Here is a 15773-nt window from a genome sequence, read left to right on the forward strand (position 1 = left end):
TGAAATGAGAAGGTATGTCCAAACTTTTGGCCTGTACTGTATGTTGTTTTGTTGGAGATATCGGACCGATATCAATAGTCTTCATACACTGTACACTTGAACGGAGACGGGGTTCAAAACACACTGAACTGACCAAGAGAGGGGCTCCTTTACCATGAATTGATTAACGTGGACCCCGACTTAAACAAGTTGAAAAACTTATTCGGGTGTTACCATTTAGTGGTCAATTGTACGGAATATGTACTGTACTGTGCAATCTACTAATTAAAGTTTCAATCAATCAATCAATCAAAACTCTTTAAATCTGTTGGCAGATGACAAACAGTCGGAAAATGTGACCGGTCGGTGTACTAAAACCTGACTGCATTTTCTTTTTAGATGAGGACAAAAGATGTTAGAGTAAAAAAAAAAAGGTCAGCTTTTCATGTTACATTCCTGCTGCCTCTTAAGGATAAGAAAGATGGCAGAGTTGCAAAAGGTCGGAGGTGGTTGAAAGCACCAAGGCTTGTTTTCTCCTGGTTACGTTTTGAGAGTTAGGGTTGCGGGGAAAGGAGACGCAGCAGCGGGAGTTTTTTTGATTCCAAAGAATCATCATTTTGGTGGCGAGAGCTTCGGGCGACTCTTATGGGATTATAAAGGTATTTGGGAAAATGAAAGGGGGGGCGGCTTTGTTATATGTTTGTGTGTATGTCACAGTTGTGTACTTGTTTGTACGTGTTGTGTTATTGGGGGATTAGTGCGTTGGCTGTGTTTGGCGTTTGTTATTGTCCAGCAGTCATAACTGTGGATTACAGGCAGGAAATGTACTATATGGGGACTTCAAATAACATTAACTGTATATATATATATATATATATATATATATATATATATATATATATATATATATATATATACATATATATATATATATATATATATATATATACATATATATATCTCCATCCATCCATTCATTTTCTACCGCTTATTCTCTTTCGGGGTCGCGGGGGGCGCTGGCGCCTATCTCAGCTACAATCGGGCGGAAGGCGGGGTACACCCTGGACAAGTCGCCACCTCATCGCAGGGCCAAGACAGATAGACAGACAACATTCACACTCACATTCACACACTAGGGCCAATTTAGTGTTGCCAATCAACCTATCCCCAGGTGCATGTCTTTGGAGATGGGAGGAAGCCGGAGTACCCGGAGGGAACCCACGCATTCACGGGGAGAACATGCAAACTCCACACAGAAAGATCCCGAGCCTGGATTTGAACCCAGGACTGCAGGACCTTCGTATTGTGAGGCAGACGCACTAACCCCTCTGCCACCGTGAAGCCCCTATATATATATATATATATATATATATATATATATATATATATATATATATATATATATATATATATATATATATATATATATATATATATATATATATATATATATATATATATATATATATATATATATATATATATATACATATATATACATATATATAAACACACATACCGTATTTCCTTGAATTGCCGCCGGGGCGCTAATTAATTTAAAACCTCTTCTCACTCCTGCGCTTACCAAAGGCATGCAGTAAAAATTTGAGTGTGATGTAAGCTTGGACCTTAAATCCTACTGAATAGCTCTTAATCTTCTTCCCTTTATGTGATTTTAAAAAACCTGTATTGAAATCAGCCTCCTCCATTTTGAAAATGATGACAGAGGAAGTGTCACTCGGGACGTCACGAGTTTGACCAGGCGGTTATACTAAGCATGCGCTAATTATTTTGCGAAGCGAGTTTGACCCGGCAGTAATTCAAGGCAGGCGCATACTATATGCCCTGCGGCAATTCAAGGAAAAACGGTATATATATAATTATATGTACCATCTTAGATTAGCTCGGGCCCAGCTAAGCTGGCAGCGTGTCTGGGTGTTGTTGATAAATGGTTTTCGTTACGCATGATAACTTGATCTTACACATGTAGCGACGGACTGTAGTTACTGACAGTGCTTTTCTGAAGTGTTCCGGAGCCCATGTGGTGATATCCTTCACACACTGAGGGCTGCGTTATCCGCTTTAGCCGCCTGACTGTTGTAAATCATAAAATGGGTTTTGTGGCAATTCCATCTTTGACCCATGTAGAGTAGCACTTTTCATCATTTTCAGCAGACTGAGTTGCAAAAAGATTAATCCCTTACCTAACTCAGACGCGAGAAGATACCATACATTGAACCCTTTTTTTGTTTTTTTATTTTGGTTACGCCAAATCAATACAATATCAGGTTTATGTTGTGTGTCTCTCAACACAGCTGCAACAGCAGACTCAGTCGCAGTGTTGTTGTCTGCTCTTAGTGTCCGAGGACAACCACCAGCTTTTCTGCCAGGTACGTTCCTAATCTCACAAATAAAACTCTGCCCGATTGTTTATGCCTGAACCACACTGAACTTACATCTGCCACTATCAGGTCGTTGGAGACAAAGTCCTGGAGGAAGAGATCAGTTTCCCGGTGAGGCCAACAAATATTTCTGTCTTTGTGTCTTTCTCCTAAAAACATTGTTGTTGGCGCTCACAGCGCTAGTAGTGTTAATTTTTTTTTTAACACTTTGTGAGAATTGCGATTGATTCTTCATCTAAACAAAATTATATGAGCTTCCCGTCGGTCAGCATCCCAGCGAGAGTGGAGATTGTACAGTAAGTGTTTATTTTATTATGGTTAATTTGTGTGTTTAGTACCTAGTGTCACAATAAGCCAGTGTCTGTTTAGCCCTCGGCTTCTAAAACTTGCCGTTCATCCTCTTTGTGTTCGGGCTCAAAAATATTTGCTTCTGGATCATAATTTCTCCCAAAAACGTTGTTTTTGGCGCAAACAAAGTCTGTTTGATTAGCATTGTTGTTGATGGGGAAGGGATCTGTTGTTCTATCTGGACTATTTGAGCGGCGCATTGATAGCAGTGAGCGAATGCTTTTTTTAACCCTTCGTGAGGATTGCGATTGATTCTTCATCCAAACAGGATTATGTGAGCATCCCGTCAGTCGGCATCCCACCGAGAGTGGATATTGTACAGTAAGTGTTTGTTTTATTATGGTTAGTTTGTATATTTAGCACCTGGTGTCACAATAAGCCAACACCTGTTTAGCACTCTGCTTCTAAAACTTGCCGTTCATCGTCTCTTTGTGTCCGGGCTCAAAATGATTTGCTTTTGGATCATAATTTTTCCCAAAAACATTGTTGTTGGCGCTAACAAAATCTGTTTGATTAGCATTGTTGTTGATAGGGAAGGGATTTGTTGTTCTATCTGGACTATTTGAGCGACGCATTAATAGCAGTGAGCAAATGCTTTTTTTAACCCTTCATGAGGATTGCGATTGATTCTTCATTTAAACGGAATTATGTGAGCATCCCGTCGGTCGGCATTCCAGCGAGAGTGGAGATTGTACAGTAAGTGTTTGTTTTATTATGGTTAGTTTTTAATGTTTTGCACATAGTGTCACAATAAACCAACATCTGTTTAGCAATCGGCTTCTAAAACTTGCCGTTCATCCTCTTTGTGTTCGGGCTCAAAAATATTTGGTTCTGGATTATTCGCTCCCAAAATAATCATCGTTGGCGCTCACAAAGTTTGTTTGATTAGCATTGTTGTTGATGGGGAAGGGATCTGTGGTTCCTCCTCTATTTATTCGCTAACTTAGAAAGTCTTTAGGTGTCATAAATCAAATATATATGATAATAGCTTCAATATAGAGGCAACTTGATTTTCCCACTCAACTGCTACTTTAAAGTTCTACCTCTTTAAACCTCCAGAGGGTTGGACACTGCTTATTTTTCCTCTTTCACTCAACCTGTCTATCATCTTCCCTCTTGTGTGCAGCTGATGTTTGGACGTTTTGGTCAGGTCGTGGAGAAGAAGAAGTCAATTTCTCTTCAAGACATCAGCGCCGTAAGGGGAATCTATTTCTGGTGGATGTCACGGCCGTTCTGTTCCGTGTGCACGCTGTTCAATTGTCCTTGCTTGTCAGGAGGAGCGCAGGCAGCTGTCCAGCATGTTGGGCTGCGAGATCTCCTCCATGCTGTGTGTGCCGGTGGTGAGCAGGGCCACGGGCCAGGTGGTGGCACTCGCTTGCGCCTTCAACAAGCAGGGTGGACAGAGGTATGTTTACTTCAAATTAAGATTATTTACATGAATGCATGGTCTACGGAGGGGGCGTCTGAGAAAACATTGCACTGGGGTGACTGGTGATGGGTCCTGTTCACATTTGAACTGATATGATACCAATTCCCGGTACCTGGGAATCGATACTGGGACACAAGGGTACCAGTTTTGGGTATTGTTGTGTGTGTTCATAAATATTTATTGTTTTTGATGATAAAATCTTATTTTTTCATTGTTACATTTAAAATGTGATCATGATTTATGATCACATTTCCGAGTCTCGATTAGTCAGTTCACCACTTTGCTGGCGAGTCTTTTGTTGCGCCTTAAAAATGTTAATACTTTAAGTATTGTGCAAATTACACACCAAGCTGTTTGATTGTAGGTTGTATCTTAGTTGTACTTTTTATTACTAAATTTGCCAGTGTTGCCTTATATAAATATATGTGTGTGTGTGTGTGTGTGTGTGTGTGTGTGTGTGTGTGTGTGTGTGTGTGTGTGTGTGTGTGTGTGTGTGTGTGTGAATGTATATACGTATGTATGATATATATATATATATGTATGTGTGTGTGAATGTATATACGTATGTATGATATATATATGTGTGAATGTATATATGTATGTATGATATATATATGTAAATGTATGTATGTATATATGTATGCGTGTATGTATATATGAATATTTATGCGTGTATATGTATGTCTCCGTAATATACATATGCATACATATGTATGTATGTATATATATGTATATATGTGTGTGTGAATGTATATATGTATGTATGTTATATATATGTGTGAATGTATATATGTATGTATGATATATATATGTAAATGTATGTATGTATACATGTATGTATGTATGTATATATGTATATTTGTATGTGTATATGTATGTCTCCGTAATATACATATGCATACATATTTATGTATGCATATATGTATGCATGTGCGTATATGTATGTATGCATGTGTATATATATGTATGCATATATGTATATGTATGCATATACGTATATATACATATCTATATATGCATGTGTATATGTATATATATATATCTATGTATATATGTATGTATATATATCTATGTATATATATCTATGTATATATGTATGTATATATATCTATGTATATATATCTATGTATATATATATATATCTATGTATATATATCTATGTATATATGTATGTATATATATGTATATATATATATATATATATAGTATATGTATGTATGTATATAGGTATACATGTATGTCTTTATGTACATCATTCCAAGTAAGAATCGCAATTCAATTCGTATGTCCTTTATTTTCTTTTTATTTATCTATTTACACCCCTTAACTACAGTAGGAAAGGGATTCACATGGCCCCATTCCTGGAAAGATCTCGCATGAGAAGAAGAGAGCGGTTAATTATTTTGCAGTGGAGTCTGCTAAAAATGATGGAAAGCACCACTCTCGCTCGCAACAGACGCTGTGATCAAAGTTGGAATTGCCAGAAAGCACATTTTGAAATATACGACCCTCTACTACCACCTGTTGGCAAAAGTGGACTATTTGTCACGTTTCTTGTGTCAGGTAAACCTCGATGAACAGAGTCATATGAATCATTTTCCTTCTGTAGATCTATGTTCGCAATAAACTAACACCATAATCATACTTTTGTGTTTGGGTTAATCGTAATTCATCTTACTAAATGAGTTGCTTGTAAAATATAAATTAACATTGAAAAAAAATATCCCAATCTTTTAAAACTAATGCAATTTTTTGGGTCAGAATGTCATCCACAAACATCTTTTACGTTTTTTTACTTGAATGCATGCCCAGTTCATTTTATGTGTTCCAAACTCGGTAAGAGTATTAACTAAAGTTCCGTCGGGCTGTATTTTGAATTTTGCCACCCGCCTCCGTGGTGTCCAATCAGTGGTAGAGTTCTTGCGTGTAAAAACCACACTAGGCGGGCACACGCTTTCTTTGCAGAGAGAGAGCCTTACGTGATTGGCAGTGAGCCCCTGCAGCTGCAGGTTTTTCTTTGAAAGTGGAGTCCTGCTGTTCTTCAAACCGCACCGTGTACTTCAAGGCTATTTTCTCTAGTGGCAGGGAAAAACAAGTAGATAAAACACAAAAAGTGAGAAAGCTGCATATGCCGGACGCATTAGTCAGTTGTGGGAGTGAACTCTAACTCATTCTAAGGCCGGTTTTTTGGTCCTGATATGATTCCTGCCTCCTTCACAGCTTTGCCATGAGACCAAGCTCAGGGCAAGAGAGCCCTGGAGCCAGCTTATATTCACCTGATAATGTGCTAGTGCCCTCTATAGACCAGAAGTGAGAATTGCAGGCTATCGCTGAGATTTCATCTGCTTCAGGACTGCATAGAACAGGGGTGTCAAACTCAAATACAGAGTGGGCCAAAATTTTAAACGGAACAAATCCGCGGACTCAAATAAGTTTTGCATTAAATATTGAACAAGCTAGGCTTATATAACTTTAGTGACATGCAAAATCCAGTTTCAGATAATAATAATAATAATAAAAATGTCAATGGCATATCAAATAAAATTTAAATAAAAATATAATGCCTTTTTTTCTATTTGCAATCTTCTGAGGTAAATATCAATTTTTTTCCACAGGCTAATAATAAATTTGAAAATAAAATAACAATAATGAATGAACCAAACATTCAAGCCTTCAAGTAGCAAGAGAAAATGCATGAATAAAACGTAAATTATTGGTCAGTTTGCTGGAAGTTTCCCGGAAGAGTTAGTGCTGCATGGGGGTCTGGGTATTTGTTCCGTTGTGTTACGGTGCGGATGTTCACCTGAAATGTGTTTGTCATTCTTGTTTGGTGTGGGTTCACAGTGTGGCGCATATTTGTAACAGTGCTAAAGTTGTTTATACGGACACCCTCAGTGTGACCTGTATGGCTGTTGACCAAGTATGCTTTGCATTCACTTGTGTGTGTGTGTGTGTGTGTGTGTGCATGCGTGTTTATATATATATATATATATATATATATATATATATATATATGTGTGTGTGTATGTATACATATATGTATATATACCGTACACACACATATATATATATATATATATATATATAAAATTGGCCCTAGTGTGTGAATGTGAGTGTGAATGTTGTCCGTCTATCTGTGTTGGCCCTGCGATGAGGTGGCGACTTGTCCAGGGTGTACCCTGCCTTCCGCCCGATTGTAGCTGAGATAGGCGCCAGCGCCCCCGCGACCCCGAAAGGGAATAAGCGGTAGAAAATGGATGGATGGATGGATATATACATACGTACATATATATATATATATATATATATATATATATATATATGTATGTATGTGTGTATATTTTTGTATTCTTTTTTTTTAAAGAAAAAAAAGTGTCTGTTTTCTCAGTACATGTAATCTGATTTCCTTATGAATTGAATAAATAAATATATATGTATATTTTTAAAAGAAGCACAAAAATAGTCTCTTCAATGTCCACAGACACACTGAGGTGGACGAGCACGCCATCCAGCACTGCTTCTGCTACACTTCAACAGTCCTCACTTCCACTCTGGCCTTCCAGAAGGAGCAGAAGCTGAAAGTGGAGTGCCAGGTAATGAACACTCTCCATCTTGTATACAGTGTGCATCCATAAATATACCATCCAAAAAGCTTCTTTTCTCCCTTTCTTAGGCGCTCCTGCAAGTGGCCAAGAACCTATTCACACATTTGGGTATGTTGTTCTGTCACCTGTGCCTCTCACTGCCTCTCTATGCAGCCACATGATCACGACCTAGGGGCCTCATGTATTAAGAGTTGCATGTACTGAAAATTGCTGTACGTTCACATCTACGAAACATCATACGTGAGAAAAAATTTCAGATAAATTAAAGTGTGCGTGCTAGTGTTTTCCCATTTTGCTGTCAAGGTTCAACAATAAGCAGGGTTCTTACGACATACAAACTATATATAAGCGTACTTGCCAACCTTGAAACCTCCCATTTTGGGCGTGGTTAAGAGGGTAGGAGTATATTTAGCTGTATGTACATCTATATACACATATATACATCTACTGCTTTTAGAGCAGTGGTTCTCAACCTTTTTTCAGAGATGTACCCCCTGTGAACATTTTTTTAATTCAAGTACCCCCTAATCAGAGCAAAGCATTTTTGGTTGAAAAAAAAAAGAAAGAAGTAAAGTACAGCACTATGTCATCAGTTTCTGATTTATTAAATTGTATAACAGTGCAAAATATTGCTCACTTATAGTGGTCTTTCTTGAACTATTTGGAAAAAAAGATATAGAAATAACTAAAAACTTGTTGAAAAATAAACAAGTGATTCAATTATAAATAAAGATTTCTACACATACTGCGATGAGGTGGCGACTTGTCCAGGGTGTACACCGCCTTCCGCCCAATTGTAGCTGAGATAGGCACCGCGACGCCAAAGGGAATAGGCGGTAGAAAATGGATGGATGGTTAGCTGTAAATATACTCCCCCCTCTTAACCACGCCCACAACAACGCCCCGAAAATGGATGGATGGATAGCTGTAAATATACTCCCCCCTCTTAACCACGCCCACAACAACGCCCCGAAAATGGATGGATGGATAGCTGTAAATATACTCCCCCCTCTTAACCACGCCCACAACAACGCCCCGAAAATGGATGGATGGATAGCTGTAAATATACTCCCCCCTCTTAACCACGCCCACAACAACGCCCCGCCCCCAACCAGAATAAAACATAGTATTTTTTTTTTTTTACACAGTGTTCCTGTTAATGATAGACATTACCTCAAATAACTAAAGTATCGGTATTTTGATTTGAGGATCCATATCACCGCATAAATACAGTATCTGGTATCGGCGTCTGGATATTTCAGTATCGGTCCGCACGTCACCCCTGCTGGTCTGCAAGTGGTGACTTTGCACGTGTCAAGTCCATCAGCTCATGGATGAAATGACGCTTGTAATGGAGGAAAATATTACAGGCGCTGAAGGCGATTACACCCAGGGCCATAAAACTAAAAGGGCATGAAAAAAAAGCGAACAATTCTTTTTTTTTTAAACAGTAAGCACAATCGGTCCAATTAGTCTTCGCCGCGTTGATTGCGGCCGCAAACAGAATCCATCCATCCGTCTGTGAAGCTGCCGGTAACAACAAAGCTTATCAGGCCGTACAGACGATCCAACATTATCTGTCTTGTTTATCTTGTCCTGCAATTGCTGTCATTTCCCTTCTGCTTTTTTATTTCCTCCCATCCCTCACCTCTCTCCCTCGTCTTCTCGCAGACGACGTGTCGGTGCTCTTACAGGAAATTATAGTGGAGGCCAGGAACCTCAGCGGCGCGGAGATGTAAGTGGCGAAAACGGCGCTCGTATGTTTGCAAGAAGGATATTTTGCCAGTTTGGTCTTAGACTGGAAAAAAAATGACCTGATAAAAAAAATTGAATACATTTGTGCTTTACATTAAACCCTTTTTTTCCCCCCTCTCTCTGACATTCAGCTGCTCCGTGTTCCTGCTGGATCGTCACAGCCATGAGTTGGTGGCCAAGGTGTTTGACGGGGGTGTGGTTAGTGACGAAGAGGTACGGTATTTCCAAGCACTCAGTGTTATGATGGTCTGCGCTGGGGTTGTCCCAAAAAATAAACAGAGGGCCACATGAAGCCAGGTTAATGCAGACCAGGGCAAATTATGGCCCGGGGGCCACATGCGGTACGTTAAGCTTTTCAATCTGGCCCGCCGGATATTCCCAAATTATTTTTTGGGATCTTTAAGATGCAAAGTGTAGCTGCCATTATGACAGGCCTAGGCAATTATTTTGACTCGGGGGCCACATATTTATATTTATAGAAATATATACAAACCCCGTTTCCATATGAGTTGGGAAATTGTGTTAGATGTAAATATAAACGCAATGCAATGATTTGCAAATCTTTTTCAACCCATATTCAGTTGAATATGCTACAAAGACAACATATTTGATGTTCAAACTGATAAACATTTTTTTTTTTTGCAAATAATCATGAACTTTATAATTTGATGCCAGCAACACATGACAAAAGTTGGGAAAGGTGGCAATAAATATTGATAAAGTTGAGGAATGCTCATCAAACACTTTTTTGGAACATCCCACAGGTGTGCAGGCTAATTGGGAACAGGTGGATGCCATGATTGGGTATAAAAGCAGCTTCCATGAAATATTAAGTCATTCACAAACAAGGATGGGGCAAGGGTCACCACTTTGTAAGCAAATTGTCAAACAGTTTTAGAAAAAGATTTCTCAACGAGTTATTGCATTGAATTTAAGGATTTTACCATCTACGTTCCGTAAAATCATCAAAAGGTTCAGACAATCTGGAGAAATCACTGCACATAAGCGATGATATTACGGACCTTTGATCCCTCAAGCGGTACTGTACCAAAAACCGACATCAGTGTGTAAAGGATATCACCACATAGGCTCAGGAACACTTCATAAAACCACTGTCAGTAACTACAGTTGGTTGCTAAATGTGTAAGTCCAAGTTAAAACTCTCCATTTATCAACAACACAAAGGAACACTGACGGCTTCGCCAAACCCGAGCTCATCTAAGATGGACTGATGCAAAGTGGAAATATGTTCTGTGGTCTGACGAGTCCACATTTCAAATTATATTTGGAAACTGTGGACATGGTGTCCTCCGGAACAACAAGGAAAATAACCATCCGGATTGTTGTAGGCGCAAAGTTGAAAAGCCAGCATCTGTGATGGTATGGGGGTGTATTAGTGCCCAAGGCATGGGTAACTTACACATCTGTGAAGGCACCATTAATGCTGAAAGGTACATACAGGTTTTGGAGCAACATATGTTGTCATCCAAGCAACGTTATCATGGACGCCCCTGCTTATTTCAGCAAAACAATGCCAAGCCACGTGTTACAACAGTTTGGTTTCGTAGTAAAAGAGTGCGGGTACTTTCCTGGCCCGTCTGCAGTCCAGACATGTCTCCCATCGAAAATGTGTGGCGCATTATGAAGCGTAAAATGCGACAACGGAGACCCCGGACTGTTGAACAACTTCAATCAATCAATCAATGTTTACTTATATAGCCCTAAATTACTAGTGTCTCAAAGGGCTGCACAAACCACAACACAAACCACTACGACATCCTCAGTATGCCCACATAAGGGCAAGGAAAACTCACACCCAGTGGGACGTCGGTGACAATGATGACTATGAGAACCTTGGAGAGGACGAAAGCAATGGATGTCGAGCGGGTCTAACATGATACTGTGAAAGTTCAATCCATAATGGATCCAACACAGCCGTGAGAGTCCAGTCCAAAGCAGATCCAACACAGCAGCAAGAGTCCCGTTCACAAAACCATCCCAAGCGGAGGCGGATCAGCAGCGCAGAGATGTCCCCAGCCGATACACAGGCAAGCAGTACATGGACACCGGATCGGACCGGACCACCTCCACAAGGGAGAGTGGGACATAGGAGAAAAATAAAAGAAACGGCAGATCAACTGGTCTAAAAAGGGAGTCTATTTAAAGGCTAGAGTATACAAATGAGTTTTACGGCGAGACTTAAATGCTTCTACTGAGGTGGCATCTCGAACTGTTACCGGGAGGGCATTCCAGAGTACTGGAGCCCGAAATGAAAACGCTCTATAGCCCGCAGACTTTTTTTGGCCTTTGGGAATCACTAATAAGCCGGAGTCCTTTGAACGCAGATTTCTTGCCGGGACATATGGTACAATACAATCGGCAAGATAGGATGGAGCTAGACCGTGTAGTATTTTATACGTAAGTAGTAAAACCTTAAAGTCACATCTTAAGTGCACAGGAAGCCAGTGCAGGTGAGCCAGTACAGGCGTAATATGATCAAATTTTCTTGTTCTTGTCAAAAGTCTAGCAGCCGCATTTTGTACCAACTGTAATCTTTTAATGCTAGACATGGGGAGACCCAAAAATACATAAGCTGTACATCAAGCAAGAATGGTAAAGAATTCCACATTCAAAGCTTCAACAAATAGTTTCCTCAGTTCTCAAACGTTTATTGAGTGTTGTTAAAAGAAAAGGTGATGTAACACAGTGGTGAACATGCCCTTTCCCAACTACTTTGGCACGTGTTGCAGCCATGAAATTCTAAGTTAATTATTATTTGCAAAAAAAAAATAAAGTTTGAGTTTGAACATCAACTATGTTGTCTTTGTAGTGCATTCAACTGAATATGGGTTGAAAATGATTTGCAAATCATTGTATCCCGTTTATATTTACATCTAACACAATTTCCCAACTCATATGGAAACGTGGTATCTAGTATATAATTCAAAAGCGCAGATTCTACCCATTGAAATACTTTGTATAGTTCATTTAATTAGGTCAGTAGAAAACATCCCTGTACATCATAATGGCAGCTACACTTTGCATCTTAAAGATCTAAAAAAATATATTTGGGAATGTCCGGCGGGCCACATTGAAAATCTTAACGGGCAGAATGTGGCCCCCGGGCCTTCATTTGACCAAGTCTGCATTATGATAAATGCAATATGTAAATACGGCTGGCCTAAATAGCATGGTAGCATTGATTAGCTTGCAGTCATGCACTGACCAAATTAGCACTCCAACAAGTCGATAACATCAACAAAGCTTACCTTTGTGCTTTCACACAAAGCATAAAACCTTTGGTGGACAAAATGAGACAAAAAGGCAGTGGAAGATTAATGGTGCCTTCACATCTGTGCAAGTTACCCATGCCTTGGGCACTAATACACCCCCATACCATCACAGATGCTGGCTATTGAACGTTGCACCTAGAACAGGCCGGATGGTTCTTTTCCTCTTTGGTCCGGAGGACAAGACGTCCACAGTTTCCAAAAACAATTTGAAATGTGGACTCGTCACAACAAAGAACACATTTACACCCTGCATCAGTCTATCTTATATGAGCTCGGGCTTGGCGCAGCCAGCGGCGTTTCTGGGTGTTGTTGATAAATGGCTTTGGCTTTACATAGTAGAGTTTTAACTTGCACTTACAGATGTAGTGATGAACTGTCGTTACTGACAGTGGTTTTCTTAAGTGTTCCTGAGCCCATGTGGTGATGTCCTTTACACACTGATGTCGCTTTTTTAGGCAGTGCCGCCTGAGGGATCCAAGGTCACGGGCCTTCAATGTTGGTTTTCAGCCTTGCTGCTTATGTGCAGTGATTTCTCCAGATTCTCTCAACCTTTTGATGATATTACGGACCGTAAATGGTGAAATCCCTAAATTCTTTGCAATAGCTGGTTGAGAAATGTTGTTCTTTTAACAATTTGTTCACAAAGTGGTGACCCTCGCCCCATCCTTGTTTGTGAATGACTGAGAATTTCATGGAAGCTGCTTTTATACACAATCATGGCACCCAGCTGTTCCCAATTAGCCTGCACACCTGTGGGATGTTCCAAATAAGTGTTTGATGAGCATTCCTCAGTCTTTTTTTGCCCCTTCTGCCAGCGTTTTTGGAACATTTTGCTGGCATCAAATTCCAAATGAGCTAATACTTGCCAAAAATAACTACATTTTTCAAGTTCCAACATTAAATATCTTGTCTTTGCAGTCTATTCAATTGAATATAGATTGAAAAGGATTTGTATTCTATATCATTGTAATCTGTTTTATTTACCATTTACACAACGTGCCAACTTCACTGGTTTTGGGTTTTGTACATATGCACAACTGCCTGTTTTCAGTGCAGTCCATTTGACAGAGAAAATTAGTCAGTCAACTTTTCAAAACCTGGTCAAAGATTCTTTGTCGGGGGCAGCATTATTTGTAACCTTGACGACAGAAATAGCAGACACAAGTGTCAACTGCAGTAGGGGGCTGGTTCACAGGGGGATATTGTGGCAAATACGAAACCTTTTGCTCAAAAAACCACATTGTTAACCACTTATCTGCGGATCAATGTTCAACAATCACACCTGGACCACCGACGTGGATCATCCACGTCAAGGATAAAGTAACCGCTTTTGTAATGATGGTGTTTACTGACCGTGTCAGACATGCTGGAAGCCATTAAGCGTTGGATGTAGACAAAGTGTGTGTGTGTGTGTGTGTGTGTGTGTGTGTGTGTGTGTGTGTGTGTGTGTGTGTGTGTGTGTGTGTGTGTGTGTGTGCGTGCGTGCGTGCGTGCGTGCGTGCGTGCGTGCGTGCGTGCGTGCGTGCGTGCGTGCGTGCGTGCGTGCGTGCGTGCGTGCGTGCGTGCGTGCGTGCGTGCGTGCGTGCGTGCGTGCGTGCGTGCGTGCGTGCGTGCGTGCGTGCGTGCGTGCGTGCGTGCGTGCGTGCGTGCGTGCGTGCGTGCGTGCGTGCGTGCGTGCGTGCGTGCGTGCGTGCGTGCGTGCGTGCGTGCGTGCGTGCGTGCGTGCGTGCGTGCGTGCGTGCGTGCGTGCGTGCGTGCGTGCGTGCGTGCGTGCGTGCGTGCGTGCGTGCGTGCGTGCGTGCGTGCGTGCGTGCGTGCGTGCGTGCGTTTTGGCAATACTTACTTACAGGCCTACTGAAACCCACTACTACCGACCACGCAGTCTGATAGTTTATATATCAATGAGGAAATATTAACATTGCAACACATGCCAATACGGCCGGATTAGTTTACTAAATTACATTTTTAAATTTCCCGCTGAGTTTCTTGTTGAAAACGTCGCGGAATGATGACACGTATGATGACGCGTGCGCGTGACATCTCGGGTTGTAGCGGACATATTAGCCCAGCACCACACACGGCTAAAAGTCGTCTCTTTTCATCGCATAATTACACAGTAATTTGGACATCTGTGTTGCTGAATCTTTTGCAATTTGTTCAATTAATAATTGGAGACTATAAAGAATAATGCTGTTGGTGGAAAGCGGTGGATTGCAGCTGCCTTCAGCACCGAAACACAGCCGGTGTTTTTGTTGTTGTTGTGAAGCTTTAACACAGAGCACTCAAGCGAACAAGTTTCTCTAAGTCAACCAGCAAGTTTTTAGATGGGAAAATTGTGATGTCGGCTCTTACCGGAGACATCAGTGGATTATGCGACCTCCTGCAGCAGCTGTGATCTTGGCTCCTTGGCTTCTCTCAGAGACACTGGCGTTCACCGCAGCCATCCGACTTTCAGGTATGACTTTAGAATCTCACTAAAATACTATTAACACAATAAGCAGATAATGAATTTTCCAGAATTATCCTAGTAAATGTGTCTAATTACATATGAAACGCTACCACTGCCGCCGCCCGGAGCCGTCGCTTTTTTTTTAGTGCCTCACTCTAACTTTCCTCATCCACAAATCTTTCATCCTCGCTCAAATTAATGGGGAAATTGCCGCTTTTTCGGTCCGAATAGCTCTTGCTGCTGGTGGCTATGATTATAAACAATGTGAGGATGTGAGGAACCCTACAACCCGTGACGTCAAGCGCACATCGTCTGCTACTTCCAGTAAAGGCAAGGCTTTTGTATTAGCGACCAAAAGTTGCAAACTTTATCGTCAGTATTTTCTACTAAATCCTTTCAGCAAAAATATGGCAATATCGCGAAATGATTAAGTATGACACATAGAATGGACCTGCTATTGCAGTTTAAATAAGAAAATCTCATTTCAGTAGGCTTTTAATGGGGAAGCAACCC

At 40.7% G+C, this 15773-nt stretch overlaps 1 protein-coding gene across 3 annotated transcripts in view; it reads left to right on the forward strand.

Moving 5' to 3' along the window:
• LOC133564667 (cGMP-dependent 3',5'-cyclic phosphodiesterase) overlaps nucleotides 1–15773 on the forward strand; it is a 495045-nt gene that overhangs the window by 440563 nt on the left and 38709 nt on the right. For all 3 annotated transcript variants that reach the window (XM_061919132.1, XM_061919134.1, XM_061919133.1), the window contains exons 10-17: nucleotides 2295–2369; nucleotides 2451–2492; nucleotides 3856–3924; nucleotides 4004–4134; nucleotides 7640–7751; nucleotides 7832–7871; nucleotides 9435–9498; nucleotides 9650–9731. In XM_061919132.1, the coding sequence (XP_061775116.1) occupies nucleotides 2295–2369; nucleotides 2451–2492; nucleotides 3856–3924; nucleotides 4004–4134; nucleotides 7640–7751; nucleotides 7832–7871; nucleotides 9435–9498; nucleotides 9650–9731 (615 nt within the window). The remainder of the gene's footprint in view (nucleotides 1–2294; nucleotides 2370–2450; nucleotides 2493–3855; nucleotides 3925–4003; nucleotides 4135–7639; nucleotides 7752–7831; nucleotides 7872–9434; nucleotides 9499–9649; nucleotides 9732–15773) is intronic.

Source organism: Nerophis ophidion, linkage group LG13 (genome assembly GCF_033978795.1).
Source record: "Nerophis ophidion isolate RoL-2023_Sa linkage group LG13, RoL_Noph_v1.0, whole genome shotgun sequence".
Taxonomy (NCBI): domain Eukaryota; kingdom Metazoa; phylum Chordata; class Actinopteri; order Syngnathiformes; family Syngnathidae; genus Nerophis; species Nerophis ophidion.